General features: G+C 44.2%; 1 protein-coding gene across 3 annotated transcripts in view; it reads right to left on the reverse strand.

Moving 5' to 3' along the window:
* Positions 1-14,777, reverse strand: part of DZIP1 (DAZ interacting zinc finger protein 1) — a 41,917-nt gene extending 27,140 nt beyond the window's left edge. For 2 of the 3 annotated variants that reach the window (XM_080374999.1, XM_080374998.1), the window contains exons 1-7: positions 14,678-14,777; positions 9,671-9,740; positions 9,094-9,597; positions 6,224-6,308; positions 4,573-4,697; positions 1,324-1,485; positions 448-585 (exon numbers count right to left, since the gene is read on the reverse strand). In XM_080374999.1, coding sequence (XP_080231125.1) covers positions 448-585; positions 1,324-1,485; positions 4,573-4,697; positions 6,224-6,308; positions 9,094-9,597; positions 9,671-9,673 — 1,017 coding nt within the window. In that variant the 5' untranslated portion in view covers positions 9,674-9,740; positions 14,678-14,777. Of the gene's footprint in view, positions 1-447; positions 586-1,323; positions 1,486-4,572; positions 4,698-6,223; positions 6,309-9,093; positions 9,598-9,670; positions 9,741-10,053; positions 12,488-14,677 lie in introns of those variants that run through there. The other variant, XM_080374997.1, reaches the window with a different exon arrangement.
* Between the last annotated feature and the right edge of the window lie 1,489 nt (positions 14,778-16,266).

Here is a 16,266-nt window from a genome sequence, read left to right on the forward strand (position 1 = left end):
TCCTAGTACAGAAGTTGCATCTGACAAGCTCAAGTGCTTCATATGGCTCAAAAGCCACAGGCTGACAAATCCTGTCAGAAAGTTCATTACCTTTTTTTTCATTTTGGAAAATAGAAAATTCCAATTTTTCCATAAGTGGCCTCAGAGATCAGCAGACATAAATGGTTTATCAGAGCATTCTGCAACTGAACTGCAACAGTATCTGGTAAAGCTAGATATCAATAAATAAATAACAATTAATTGATTTCTAAAGAATAAGGGAAATAATTCCTTGATTTCTGTTATAAAGATTGTACTAAATACTAGTAAATCTTTAAAAACAGCTATTTTAGGCATTAAGAGGGATGAGAATTTTACTTATGGATTTAAAATCCTACTCAGAGATGTACAAAAATAAAAAGAAGACCAATAGTCTATCAAAAGCAATACATTAAGTTACAATGTTACCTGTTTTTCAAGAAGCTTAAGCACACTGTGATAATCCTGAGAACTCTGAGGCTTCTCTTCTGTAAATTCTTGGCTGTCTTTCAGCGTCCCTAGATTGGATTTTTGTTGCATATTGGACTTTTGTAATTCTAACAATTGCTAAAAGGATGAGCGGAGGGAAATTAAGAACATGTATAGAGATTTTGTTAACTGTCATTTAATACAAAATGTACTGTAAACATAACTATCCAGAGATTGCATCAGATACATTTGAAGTATTTCACATTTCTCATGAGTTCAGCATTTATCAAATTTCATGTAATTAATATATACATGTAGCAAAAATATGTCTTGCAAATGTGCACAGGACCTAGCAGCTACAAAATATAAGCTGCTCTGGTAATGCTGTGCATACTTGTTTTCTGACCCACCTATACTTTTACAATTCTCTTTCTAGTGAAAACTCTGAAAAGCATTTCCAAAGCACATATTGAAAACACATGCAGTTCTACTGTCAGGACTATAATGCAGAGGTTAGTCCCCTCCGTGCCAGTTATGAGAATATAAATATAAGGATACCCAATAGTCAGCAATAACAGTATCTACTAATCTATAAACAGGCATTCAAATGTTGAGAAGTAAGGAGAAAAAAAAAAAGACAGTTACTGAATGCATAATTCATTCATCCAAGACTATGCTATTAAAAAAGAACTGAAATTATGTTAATAAAGTACCAGTATAAAAAGATACAATTATGGCTAGCATTCAACCATTATTTTTTGAGTTTTGTAAGACAACCTCTAAGATAACTACATCACATTTCAAATACGTGAAGTTCACTGCCATATATTGTAAGGGATTCATGCTTTAAAATGTTGGAAAATATAAATCACTTACATTTTCTAATGTTGAATTTCTTGAAGATAACTCCTTAAGTTCTTTCATAAACATCTCTTTCACTTTCTCTATTTTATCGGCTAATTTCTCTTTTTCATCCTCTTTCCATTTATGAAATGATTGTAGAATTTCTTCTTCTTTTGATTTTTGCTGTTCGCATTCCTGAAATTATTTAAAAAACTTTATTTCTTATTTTTCCCCACATGCAATACTACTTCTAGTACCCAAACTATGTGTGGGAAGCAGTCACTTTCAATGGAAAATACCATGACATCAAAAAACATAAACCCCACCAGTTTCTGAAGAACTGTGAGTAGCAAACTATACATTTTGTTAGCAAAACAAGTACACCTCAAGAAGTTTTGGTCATTCATCATTTTTCATTGACTAACACATGAATGACCTTATTTGGTCATATCAAAGATCCATCTAGTTCAGCATCCTGTTTCTCAGAGGCCATAAGCACATAGGTGAGAAAGGGTAATATCAGGGCAAGCAAACATGCGTGTTCTCCTTCGTAATCTCCAAGCTGCCAACTGTTTTCAGCTCAGAGGACCTCCTCAGCCTGATATAGTTTGGCAAACTTAGTAACCTTCCATACATTTATCCTCATATACTTTTGCAGTCATCCCTTGTGGCTGCATCAGCTTTTAACAACTGCAACATCTTTTGCCAGCGAGCTCCACAAGCTGCAGGAAGAGCCAAGTACTTTTTTTCTCATCTGAATCTGGCTCCTGCTAGGTTCATTTGATAGATGCTAAGTCCTGAACCGAAAAAAGAGAGTGAATCATTGATACCTATTCACTCTATGTAAACTCATGACTTCGCAGACATCATTATCTCACCCTCCATCTCCACCAAGCTGTTGTCTTTTTCAGACTGACAATTCTTAGCATGCTCAGTCATTCTAAAAAATGACTGATCACCTCTGTAGCCCATCTTCGTAACTTTAATAATTCTATCACGTCCTTTTTGAGATGAAGGGACCAGACCTACACACAGTATTTAGGCTGTGGCTTGCTTAGTGATTTTTCAGAATAATTTGTAATACTTGGTTTTCTTTGCTGGCTGCTACTAACCAGTGTCTACACTTCCCTGGAAGTATGTATCACAACCTTAAGATCTCACCCTTCTTCAGTAATAACACTCAGCTCAGAACGCGTCATTTTGTAGGTGAATTTAGAATTATCTTTTTTACCCGATTTTATGTTAAAATTCCTTTTACCATTCCATTACCTAGTCAGTCATTTTTGTGTAGTCCTCAACTTGTTGAAAGTCCTGCATTTCACTACCCAGAATAGACACACTTTTTAGGCAGCCCCTACCTCTTTCCACCACAGCATTCACTCTGAATTTGTTCTCCAACTATAACAAACAATCATTGCACATTTACAAAGAATGGGATCTTCCATATCATTTCACCTCAAAGGAGTAGAAGGAACCAAGAATGCGAAGCATGACAGTTTTTATCCCCGTTCCCTACAGCAGTGGTTCTCCTAACAAAAAGCACAGGTGAAAGATCTTCCACTCTTTCAGTCAAAAGATACCAATACATAACAATACCTGAATTGACAGTGGATGTCAGTCATGGCAGACAAACTGCAACCAGTCATGCTTCACATTTCTATCTTCCTTGACATCCCAGAAAAACACAGAAGCTTTGAAAGCTTCTTGTTGTGTAACACTGCAGGCTGTAGCTTCAGGACATTTCAGGCAGTCCCCTTGTAGTTAGGAGTCTCAGCTTAGACAAGTGACTTCAAAATAGGCCCCTAAGGCACAAAAAGTCTACACTGCACTGTTATGACTGCTCCAAGTTCCATCTCATAAGAAAAAATAATGCTTAAAGGGCAGGAGAAATATGTTATAGATGTACTCCCAAAAATGAGGCACAGATGAATGAGTACAGTACCTAGCACATGTTCACGTAGGGCCAAAGCCCGTTATTCTGCCAGTGCTTGCACTCCTAAGTGAAACTCTACGCACACTCTTCATTTGGTCATGCATTACTTTTGAAAATGGAAAAAAACCCAGGAAATTGAATGGTCCTGAGAAAAGCGGAACAAGAGGACTGAAGAAAGGAAAGTCTGAAGCTGTGCTCAGGGAAAGAAACACTGTGTCTTACAGAAGATCAGTCTTTCCTCTGAAAACAAGGAAGAAAATTAATGATAGCCATGTTTTATTTATTCCCTTTAAATTCAAAATGCAGTGTTTCTTCCAAAAGGTAATGGTTGGTTTTGTTTGAAGGTCCTCCAACTCCACTAGGAAAGCCATTTATAAGTTCTGAATATTGGAGGAAGGAAGGTTGTCACACGTTATGTTAACAAACACAAAACGCTGCTTTTCAATGTGATACACAGCAAACTGCAACTGCAATATAAAGATCAGTGTTTAATTCAATCATGTGAACTATCTTGTCCCTTATGCCAAAAAGGTGCTCCTCAAATTGAAGCGCAAAGACCCTCTCCTATTAAAAAAAATTCCATCCCTATTTCTATAATTATCTGATTGTATTTACTTAAACAGAAATGAAAACTGTGAGATTATCTGAAATTACCGAGCTTTAAAAAAAATAGTAAATTAAACAGCATACTTACAAGATTCAGTATCATCCTAAACAAAGCCTTCCATGTGATTACAAACAGATGATTACTGCTTTTAAAGTATTCTGCTCTAAGGTCTTTTTATTCACATAGAAACAGTTAAGACTACTTTCTGCTTTTGCTCTCTGGTCAGCCCAAACCCTAAGCACCTAAAGACCAACATGCAAGATCTAGACTGTTTTGGTTTTTCTCAGTCTCTCTTCCTTGAACTGCTTTACTCCTGTTAGACAGTAAAGTCCTCCACAGGAAAGAATAAATCCTACTCAGTTTATAAAGCCACATGTAAAATCACAGTCATATCTAAGAAACAATCATCACAAAATATCATTATGTCAAAAATAGCTTGTATTTCACCACAGTGACACAATTTTATCTGCTTCAATAACAGACCACATCTTATGGACTGGCAAGTGCTAACAAAGTGTCATCTCAAGCATTCTTTTCAATTATGTCTAAAACAAAAGTAAGGAGAAAGTGGATGTTCAGTATTATGGGAGGCAAGGGAGCGCTATGCTCTAATGCCCAAGCACCATCGCTGATGGACAGGCAAGCTGTAGATGCGTTTTTGTCCTGTTCCAGTTACAAAAGAGGGAACACATTCCAAAGTACTAATTCTTTTGAGACGTTCACATTACTTAGTACGTATTACCTTAGAAAACCTGGCCATATTAGCCTGTTGTTCAGCCTCTAACTGGGACTTTGTCAGCTGCAACTGTTCCTTCAATTTATCAATCTCATCCTGCAATTTGTCCGTCTTTGCTTGCCTCTTCTGTTCTGTTCGAAACAAACACAGACAGAAAAAATGTTTGTTGTAATTTCTGGAAATATGATAGTTACTGCAAATGCATTTCTATAGTGTTTCAGTAACATCTTCATGAAGTGTGACTCTCTTAGACCACTTCCCCTCACACTACAATGATTCTCTAAAGATACTTTTAAATACGTATGTTCTCTGGACTGCTAACTTATCCCCAAAGACTGAAAAATACCAGTATTACTGACATGTGAAATAGTTTATGAAATATTTACGACAAAAAGTATTCTATAATCTAATTTCAAATGAATCTAAGCAGCACAGGCTCAAAAAAGGATGTATGAAGGACAAAATGAAACTCCATTATGCAATTCTGTTAGGTTTAATTTATTCTACATAACTTTTGTAAGGAGTCCATTTGGAATACAACTCATTATTTACCTGGAATGAGTCAGGGGAATGTCACTGTAAAAAACCCCATGTTAAAATATGCAAAAATTCTAACAATCTTGAAACATTTTATCAATTTACGAAGGATTTACCAGCCCATCACCTGGGAATCTGAGCACAATGCAGAATATTATTTCAGAAATAACTGCATGGAGTATTTTCCTCATACAGCCATTTCAGACTAATTCTTTGCATGATTAGTTTAGCTGTTTCTGCAGCATCTTCCACTATGATTTTAATCAACTGTAAAGTGCACAGGAGCTTCTTTCTTATTCCAAAATATGAATGCTTCCTCAGACCCCTCTCACTGTTCCTGCTGTTTATTTGCCGGAGAAGCTACAGTTCAGACTTTGCTGGATTCTTCCCACTCTTTCTCCTCCCAAATGCTCTTTTTACCTGACTCATTTCTAATCACTGCCATTTGTCAATACTTGTTAGTCTTTACCAATAAATCACAAGCATGCAGCCTAACACGAAGGAGAGACTTTAGAGATTTTGAGAGCCTTGTTTTTCAAACTAAACATTTTTCAATGAAGAGAGACAAAAGTATGTAAATTAGCGGTATAGCAAGATCACGATAGATACATGAAGTCAAGAGTAATCTTGACAGTTTATTTTTCTTACTATATTTTACAGTCAATTTAGTTCAGGAAAGCCTCATTGTATGCAAAATGATTTCAGGTGAGCTGGATTATTTCTGTACTGATAATTCATACATACCCACAAAATGAATTTTCCTTAGCTCAACTTGTTCATTTAACCCACACCTTCCTAACATGCATGCCTAAAGAGAAACTGTGCTCAGAACTCTGCTACTGACTAAAGTACTCAGCGGGATCACTAGTTTGAAAAGGTACTGTAAATATGGCATACAATTTTTTATTAATTATCTTCCAGAGACGGAAATATAGGGTGCCCAATACATTTTGTCAGTCAGTGTTCCTTGCATTCACACAAATTGGTATCTGCCACTTAAAAATGGAACATGAAAATCATTCTTCCCAGTTACACAAAACCATGGACTGCACATTCTCACTATATTTACACTTTTCTAAACTGTTTACCTTAATATTTTTTATAACATTAAAGTACATACCCATCTGAGATTCTTCTGGATGACGCCTTTGCATGTGACTTTGTAAAAAGGAATAGTTCATAAAAGCCTTTTCACAAAACTGACACTACAAAAACCAGATAAAAATATTTTAGTTATTATTAGTAACATCTGTTTGGTAAGTATAGCTGTTACGGTTTTTAACAGGTTACATCTTATCCATACCTCAAAAGAAGGTAACTTTAATAAATTCCATCTCACAAGAATAATGACTAAAATTTTCATGATACCAGATTTCTGCAAAGTTATTAATATATTTGTGTTATGCAATGTCTTTCAGTGATGGTCACGGGCAAGAATCTCATTGTGTTAGGCAGTGTACAAACTCTGAACAAAAGACTCCAGCCAAGCAAGTTCAAATTCAGATATAAACCACAGATTAGAGATGAATATAGGTAGGTAGAGAACTATAAGGGAAAAGTAAGACAACACTATTCAGCAAAATACACACTGACTCCAGCCAACTAGTAGGTCAGGTATTAAGATTCTTGTATCACAGGAAAGGACAGCACCACACAGCTAGGAAAAAACAATAAATGTCAGTTGTAAGATGACAGTATTAGAAAGACCATAGATATGTAAAAAGCACAGACATTTCAACCAGAATAAGGTAACAGTACACAATTTTGCAAGAAGTACATACACACATTAGTATGCTACCTAGCATCCTTCCGAAGCGTAAAGCCATTTCAATTACCATGCCTATAATTTACTTATTATTTTTGATTTTCAATTTTAAATCATATTTTCAGGCAATTTTTTCATGTTCAAAGTACATTCCACTAATGTTCAGAATAGTAAAAAGAGATGGGTAGTACAAGGACAGAAGCTACACCTACAACATACTGGTATGATTATGAATCAGAACCCCTAATCGCTTTAGGCAGGGCTGCTCTTCACCTCTCTCTCATACTTTTTTTCCCCATAAATATATTTTAACAAACCACAAATACTCAGCTGAGTCCTCTTTCCTTATCAGTGTGATATGATTGTAAGAGATTGACTTAACAGATTCAAGATCTTCTCACCGTAATCAAATTCCCAGACTTCATCTAATATTTAAAATACTGCCACTGAGAGTCAGGTATCCTATTAAATACATCTTTGAGCAAACACTAAAGCCATTAATTATTGAGATGAATTTTGTTGTACAAACATAAAAAAAGGTGCTAACATAAAACCAAAGTAGAGATATAGTATGGCAGCAAAGCATTACTGCCAACCAAGAGGGAGCTTACAGTGCAACAGATTGCACATGATTTATGGAATTAAATTGGCTGTGAAATAATGTTATCCATTCAAGCACAAACTTCACATCAGTTTGACTTGTTAGTAGTGAAAGAAAGCTCTTACTGCAGGAGACAGGACTAACTCAGGGAATATTTAGGTTTTGAATTATGTAACATTATTCTTGCAACTACTTTTCACAGTGTTAGACACAATGTGCGCTTTCAGCCTACATCATGAATGAGGATATAAAGTTTCTGAACAAAGTATCAAAAAAAGTGAAAAATGATTGTTTAAAATTAAATTTGTATTACTCTGATGAAGGTATTGACCAGCAAGTATTAAATTTATGACCTGTAGGCACTAGTACCATTTTACAGTAGCATTTGGTAATACCTAGCTGACAATCACAGTCTAAGAATTATTTAGGTTTACACATAAAATGATGCATGCAAATAGTTTTCTTTTGCAACACAGGACAAACTGTTCTTTAAGTTGCCTAAAGGCTTTTTCAAATTATACCACATCAGCAGCTTGGCCTTAAGACTAACACTCAAATGCATTGAAACAAGGTTCCCATGAAATCTACCATATGTATAGCTCTGCTCTTGGAGCATGAAGTATTTTTTTCCCTTACAGAAACACTTGAATCAACTTAGCTGATGTCTTAAAAAACTAAACTTTGCCAGCCTGCTGAAATTGGTATCATACCATGGGATAAGATTGTACGTTCTTAAGAAAACTTGCATTGGTTCTGTACTGCAACTATTCCACTGTTAAGGAGAATTTCAACAATCAGGATTGCTAGTATCCCAAGAATTAAAAAAAAAATAAAAAGAAGAAAACTATAACTGCAAACATATAGGTACAAAGAGCTAGCCTGAAATCATGTCAAGTCTGTGTCCAGTGTACTCTCCAGACTTCAGACTACAACTGAAGATGCAATCTGCATTCCTGAAACCTGCTGGAAAATGCTGAAGCTGAAAAATATTTAAATCATACTATTACACCCAGAACACAAAAACCTCTCCCTCAAAAAATGAGTGCCGTGACACAGAGTCAGAACAGCAACGTACTAAGGCTCTTAAGGAAGAACCTTAAGGAGCAGATTGTTGTGGAGTTAAAGATGAGCTACCTCACTGGGGCTCTTTAACATCATGCTTGAGTCACTTCTGAGTCATGCACACAAGCAGAAACTTGGTGCCTGGAGAACATTACTGCAGGAAAGTTTTGATGTGCTTGCCCTGTGTGTTTTCTGACCAAGTCGTTGATTGACAAGGAAAGACAGCAACAGAAAGCAGTAGCACATTTATCACAGGTTTTGTATGCGTGTGTTTGTGACACTTCAGATGCATCAAAAGCGAATCCAAAAATAAAAAGCAATTATTAGTAAAAAGAGGATTTGTTAATATGATGTGGCACTCTCCCAAATGTCTGTGAAACACAGACGGGAAGCGAAGCACCTTACTCCCTTTTCCTAAGGTCACCGGTCCCTCAGCTCCAGCCTTCCACCCCGCAGGTGACCGCACCGCAGCAGAGCGGGTCTGTTCTGCCACCTGTCCCCAGACCGGCTCGGAGCTGGCAAGGTGTGGGTGTGCCGGGGCTGCCAGGGCCTCTCCTCTCACCTGGTGGTAGCTGGCTCGGGCCTCCAGCATCATCTGCTGGGTGCTGATCATCTTCTTCCTCCGCCGGCACTCCTCCTTGAGCCCCTTGATCTCCTGCGAGTGATGGGCCACCTCCTTGCCCAGCTGGTCGCGCTGGGCCTGCGCCGCTCGCAGGGCCTGCTCCAGGCTGCCGAGCTGGGCGCTGAGGTACTCCTGGGAGTGCAGCAGGTACTCGGTGCACAGCTGGGACAGGCGCAGCAGCTTCAGCAGCAGCGGGTCGGCGGGGCCCTGGCAGTGGGGACAGCGCTCCCGCTCGGCGCTGCAGAAGGTGACGTGCTCCAGGTGCTCCTGCAGGGCCGCCACGTCCCCCTCCCGCGACACCCGGCCCACGTCCACGGCGCTCAGCCGCCGCCAGTCCGGGCTCTCATGGCGGCCGCGGAACTGGAAGGCGGGAAACGGCGCCGGCCCCGCGCCGGCTCCGGCTCCCCCCGCCGCCGGCGGGTAGTAGGCGCGCTCGGTGAAGGGCTGCGGGGAGAGAGACACGGCTCAGCCCGGGCCGGCACCCACCCCGCCCCCCGCCCGCCCTCCCGGCGCTCACCATGGCCGAGCTCCGTCCCTCGGGCTCCGCTCGGCGCCGGCGTCCTCCGCGTCGCTATAGCAGCCTCGGCCTGCGCGGGGGGGAGGCGGGAGTCAGGCCCGGCCGCACCGCCTCCCGCCCGCCCCGGGCCCGGCACGCCGCCCCCCGCCCCGCCGCGGGGGCTCGGCTCCGCGACCGGCGCAAACCCCGTCCCGCTCCATCCCGCGGTGCCAGCGCGCTCTCCCGGCAGCGCCGTGCCGCCACCCTGCTCCCGCGGGTCCCCTCGTTGCTCCTGCCCTGCACACCCCACGTGCGTGCCAGGGCGTCCTTCGCCATCTTCACGCACTACTCGCACCCAACACATACGTATCCTCAGCCACACCGTTACCTGCACGGACCCTTACCACTGCTACACAGCACGTGTTTTCTCTCTCCACATTCCCTTCACTTCTATGAAGTCCTTATGTGGTGCCCTGCAGACACATTTCACTTCACTGCATCGACGTGCCACCCCACCCACCGCCCTGTCCCTCCTCCCTGCTGCTCCTGACTCATAAACTTTTCGCACTCTATGACAACGTTACACTCCTCCACCCGTGTGCCGTCCTATGCCCTTCTCCAGCCTCACCTACTCACCTCCCCGATGGGGTGACACCTGTCACCTGCCCACCATCAGCATATGGTACGTATGCCATTTCTCTCTACATCGACTTCACGCTGCTGCACTCATGTGCCTCAGCTGGTAGCTCCATGCAGTCTCTTCAGTGCAGTTCCATACCCTCCCAATGCCTGCACAGCGGCCTCCTGCCAGGTGCTTCCATGCACCTCCCTCACCCTAACACAGTCACACACCTTTTGCATGCAGCTTCCACATGCTCTCCTCACTCGTCACACCAGCACACCTCTGCCTGGTACCACCAGACCTCCTCTTGCAACCACATAACCCTACAGCCTCACCACATAGGCCCATCATTCCTGCCTCATGCTACCAATCCCAAACACTTCATCCCCAAGAAGCACCTGGTGGGTTGTGTATATTGCCTACTTCATCATCCATGCTCAAATAATTTTCTTCAAGGCAACCAACACCTGCTGCCTATATCCCTGTCTCACCGCAATTCCCAGTATGCCCCAGCTTAGTGTTCCCATTTCCTGCTCCTACTCAGTCACTTCAAACACTGTCCCCAGGCAGGAGCATCCCTCTCCTGCATCACACAAAATTACCCTATAGCCTTGCTCATCCTTACTACTGTCCTCCAAAAGCCTGCTGTTCCGGTTAACACTTCTTAATATTTCAGTCCCCTATGCTACCTCGGCCTTACTGTCACATTCCATGTTTATACCTACCTGACTTTTCAGTTCCTTCCACACATGCTCCAGTTTCTCATCCCCCTAGTCCCCCCTAGATACGTACCTCTCCAAGAACATTCACACAACGTACACTTAATCATACATTCACATGACGTATACTTAATCATACACTCCGTTCCACAGGTTCCTCTACATCATGGTTCACTGAGTCACATAAATGTTGTTCACAAGGGATCTCTGGTGATCATCATCTAGTCCAACTTTCAATGCAGGGCTGTCACCAACACTAGTTCACATCACGTTTGGCATTTAAGATGAATGAATGGTCCATGACCTCTCTGGGCAACCTGGTGTATGGCTGTGCTCTCTTCTTCGTGAAAACATTTTCCCTAGTATCTCATTGAGAATCTGCTACTACCAAGAAAAACATGGTTCTGATATTTTTGCAACTATTCTTAAGTGACTGTAGGCCACTATTAGAGTGCCCCCTTTGCCTTCTCTTCCCCACACTAAACAAGCCCAGCTCCCTCAACCTCTTCTTGCGGAAGTAGTGCTGTAACCCTAACCATCTTGCTAGCCCTCCTCTGCCCCTTTCAGCTTCTCCCCATCCCTCAGACTTCCCCTTAACATTTTCCTCCATTCAGCTCCTAGGAACGTGCAATGAACCTCATGTCTCATCTGCACTTTTAACATTACCCTTTCCAATATAAATGGTCACATGTCTACCATTAACCACAACATACATCTACTTCTATGCAAATACCAACAATGCCGTTACATGCACTGATGCAAGGTCTCACAAATTACAAGCTCTTAGGTTTATCTAGGTTTTTATATTGGTTGTACCAAAAATCTTGTTTGCTTTTCCCACATATAAGAATTGATATAAAAAAAAATACACCTGGACTAATTTAATTCCCCTATCTTAGCAGATATAGATTGAACAGAATAGAACAGAACAGACTATTTCAGTTGGATGTACAGCGATCATCTAGTCCAGCTGCCTGACCAATTCAGGGCTGACTGAAAGTGAAAGCATGTCATTAAGGGCATTGTCCAAATGCCTCATGAACACTGACAGGCTTGGGGCATTGACCACCTCTCGAGGAGGCCTGTTCCAGTGATCGACCACCCTCTTGGCAAAGGAATGCTTCCTGATGTCCAGTCTAAACCTCCCTGGCGCAGCTTTGGACCGTTCCCTCATGTCCTGTCGTTGTATCCCAGGGAGAAGAGATCATCATCTCCCTCCCCACTTCCCCTCCTGGGAACCTGCGGAGAGCAATGAGGTCACCCCTCAGCCTCCTCCTCTCCAAACTAGACAAGCCCAAAGTCCTCAGCTGCTCCTCACAGGACATGCCTTCCAGCCCTGGCACCAGCTTTGTTGCCCTCCTCTGGACACATCCACATGAACATCCTGCTTCAGTTGTGGGGCCCAGGACCGCAGACACTACTCAAGGTGAGGCTGTGCCAGCGCTGAATACAGCAGGACGGTCGCCTCTTTTGACCGGCTGGTTATGCTGTGTTTGAAGCACCCCAGTATATACACCCAACCTGTGGTCAGGGCAACCCCAGGGACAGCTGCTCTGTGGTGCCCCTCCATGAACTCTGCTCTCCATATGGACATTGGCAACACTCTGGCTCGGCCTCAGGAGGTGAGCAGGCTGAGCATCGCCATTCCTCCTAAAGGAAACCTGGGCACACGGCAAACTCACACTCCAAAAAGATGGACTTCTGTCTGGGAAAAATGAGGGTCTGGTACTGAACACCTGCAGCAGAAGTGTCTTCCTTGCAGTCAACGCACCCAGCATGCATCCCAGAACCACGACCATGGGATACACCTCTGCTTCACAGTACAGACCCACGCATCTGCTCCAGTGCTCAGCTACCAAAACCTAGACCCAGATCAGTCTCAGCGACGGTCAGACACTCACTTCAGCAACCCAGGGTCCAACTCTTTATCAGCCTCTTCCATTCTTCACACTGACATCTACCCCTGCACAAAGGCAAAGAAGGAGATTTCTTTTCATACCCACAGAGAACCAGGAGGACTTCTCTCTTGTTTTATCCGCATACTGAAAAGTTACACCCTTCTGTCTTCCCCATTTTTATAAAAAGCTTGAAATCAACCTTTCCAAGAACATATCTAGGCCCAGCACAAGGCCTCATTAATCTACAAAATTCATTTCAATGTATGGACATTTGAACTGGGAAGTTAAAAACATGAACGCAGTACTGTGGGCCCTCCTGCCTGTTGGCTCAAGACACCCTGGAAGGCAATCTTCCAAAATACTTAGCACTACAACTTCCTTTTTGGACCTTTAACCTCAAGTCTACTGGCTACGATTTACTGCAATGCCGAAGGTTCCATACATCCCTCATTCACATTCTTCCAGCACTCACCACTTTTTTTTTAATTTAGAAAGATACTGTGTGGTGTTCATAACATTGCCATCTTCTCCTGCAAGGATGACATTTTTGCCACCCCGTTGTCCATGAACAGGGCCTCCAGCAATTCCTGCCTTTAAAGAAATCTATTTAACATTTATTATTTATATCACATATAGATCTGCCTGGTTTACTGCTGAACTTTGCGCTGCTCTGACTCCCTAAGTAGTAAGAAAATACACTGCTAATCTCCTGTAAAGCCATTTCTAGTACACTGCAGAATCACTTCCATTTACAGTGTATAAATACACTTCTATTTGTAAGCAGCTAGATTTTTAAAAAATGCTCAACTACCCACTACTGTCCAAAATGTTCATGCCTCAAATTCCTTAAAGCACCTTGAAAACTTGTATTTGGATATTTTTCCTAGGCAAAGGAACTGTTAAGCTGTACATAACAGAATTTATCTCCCAAAGATCTGAGCCTAGCACATGCTCTATCTATTTGACATAGGAGAAACTTTAGATAGAAAACATGCAAACTACCAATTTCTGTGTCAAGCAGAAGGAGCCTGAAAAAGCACACATGCAACAAGGGTCTTTAACTCACAGATGCATGGATTTAATAAAAAAAAAAATATTAAAGACTGCAAAGTTAAACCAAACCCGTGGCCATGCTTATTCTCCTCGGCCAACGTGTTTAGTCAGGAATATACGTATGGAGCTTCATGCTGCTGCAGCTAAACTTGCTTTAACTGAACGTGACCTCACAGCGATGCATCACGAAACTGCGGGGAGGCACAAGCTGCCCAGGTATATCCATGGAGGCAGAAACAGTACGTACAGGCTGAGACAGACCTTTTCCATCTTTCTTTCTGTCAGATTTACTCCATCCTTGGAGCTGTGCCCATGCAGGTCAGGGCTATCACCCACCCGCCGGGCCCCCTCCGCTGGGGGTGGCACCGCCGTAGGGTGGCGGACGGCGGAGGAGGCCTGGCTCCCCCAGACACCCCCTCCCCCGGGGTGGGCGGCACAGGGGAGAAGCGGGTTTTCACCCCGGCCGTGCCCACAGGCCAGGCCCGGCCCCGGCCCGGCGGGCGGGCTGCGGGGCGCACGGCGGGGTGCGGCGGGAGGCGCCCGAGCAGGGCCGGGCCTGCGGGAGGCCCAAGCTGGGCTCCATCTCCCAGCCGAAACCTCAGGCTCCCGCCCCGCTCCCTCCCGCTCCCTGCCGCCTTCCCCTGAGGAGAGGCCCCGCCGCGCGCTTCCCTCCCCTCACCCCCCGCGCCCCAGCGGCTGCCCGGCCCCGGGGCGCGGGGCGAGCCCCTCCGCTCACCTCAGGCTGCAGCTCCGCGGCGGCCCGGCCCGGCCCGGCCCGGCGGTGCGCGGCTCCCCGCCGCCGGGCGCGGAGGGGTGGCGGGGCTGCGGCCGCTCCCCGCCCCCGACCCGGGCGGTTACTGGTGCATGCCGCAGGGGGAGGCAGCTCCCCTCCTCCTCCTCCTCCTTCTCCTTGTCCTCGCCTCCCCCGTCCCCCTGCGCCTCCCGCTGCCCCGAGGCGGCGGAGGATGAGCCGGGGCTGCGGCAGGGGGGGAGCGGCGACGGGGGGCTGGGGCCGGCGCTGCAAACGCAGGCGGGGACCCCCACGCTGCTCGCCGACTCTCGGCTCTTGACAGTCGCCCGGCAGATGTTTGTGCCCAGGCAGGGTGTCCTTTGTCCTGGTCCTAGCCCAGGAGCGGGTCCCGAGCCTCTTCGGCCAGGGGCAGTTTAGGTTTTTGTTTGGGTTTTTTTTTTTGTGGTTTTTTTGGGAGGGTTTTTGTTGTTTGGGTTTTTTTTTTTTTTCAATACACGGGAAGTTATAAGAAGCTTTTGCAATTACTTGCCATGCAGTCACTGAGGACGAGACATTTAAACCGCCGAAGCGGCGCGCTCCTCAGCGGGCAGCCCCGGGCAGCGCAGCGCAGCCCCGCAGCGGGCGGAGGCGCGACCCCGCCTGCCCGCGGGGCTGGAGCGGGGACCTGGGGGGCTGCCGGGGGCGCACTGTTAACTCCCGTGGGCGCACGGTTAACTCCCGTGGGCGGGGGTGGTCCTGAGCGTTTTCTGAAGTGTGCAGGAGGACACCAAGTTCCAGTGGGAGGGTGAGGCGGCAGTATGCTGTCCTGAAGGTATCTTATGTCAGGTGAAGAGACTGGGTTCAGTGAAAATAGGTGTAATATGTATAATATGGAATGGAAAATATAAATGAAAATATGTATAATATGTATAATAATATGTATCATGCAGGTAAGATCATTCCAACGGTTACAGATTACATCAGATCCTCCTAATTTTCCTCCTCTTCCCTGTAAGGTTTTGAATCGTGTTTTTTTCCAGAATAAATGCTGTGCAGCCTTTGTGGCAAGGAGGAAATTTTCGAACAGTTAGTATTTAATATAAACTACACCAGCAAATTCAGCGGAGGGGATGACCACCACATATTTACAACACCTAGTCTTCACTGAGGAGTTCTGTTTGGCCAGAGAGACACCATTTTTTTTCCAAAGTACATAAGCAATAAATTCTGGAAAACTTTTGGCTCTCAACACACACGCTGAGACTTTGCAGGACACCAGCTTTCCTTGCTGAACCATGAAATTCTGCTGTGACAGTGTTGATGTAGGCACATATGCTGCATACAGCAGCTTTAAGAAAATAAATCATTTGGATGCTTCAGTTTTAATGTCCCAAGAGTACCTCAGCATGCTCCCATCACTAATGGGTGTTCAATCCACAGGATCAGGCTGGAGCTAGTCTGAAGGAAAACCCAAACATGTATAAGATGTGGACGTCAGGTCCTCAGTACTGACTTTTGCTTCTGTAGATTGCTTTTGTTGGGTCACTAAAGCAGGTGTTGTCAGGCAAAAATGCTGATATTGAGGCTTTAGTGTG

The sequence above is a fragment of the Falco punctatus genome (genome assembly GCF_963210335.1).
Source record: "Falco punctatus genome assembly, chromosome: 2".
NCBI classification, from domain to species: domain Eukaryota; kingdom Metazoa; phylum Chordata; class Aves; order Falconiformes; family Falconidae; genus Falco; species Falco punctatus.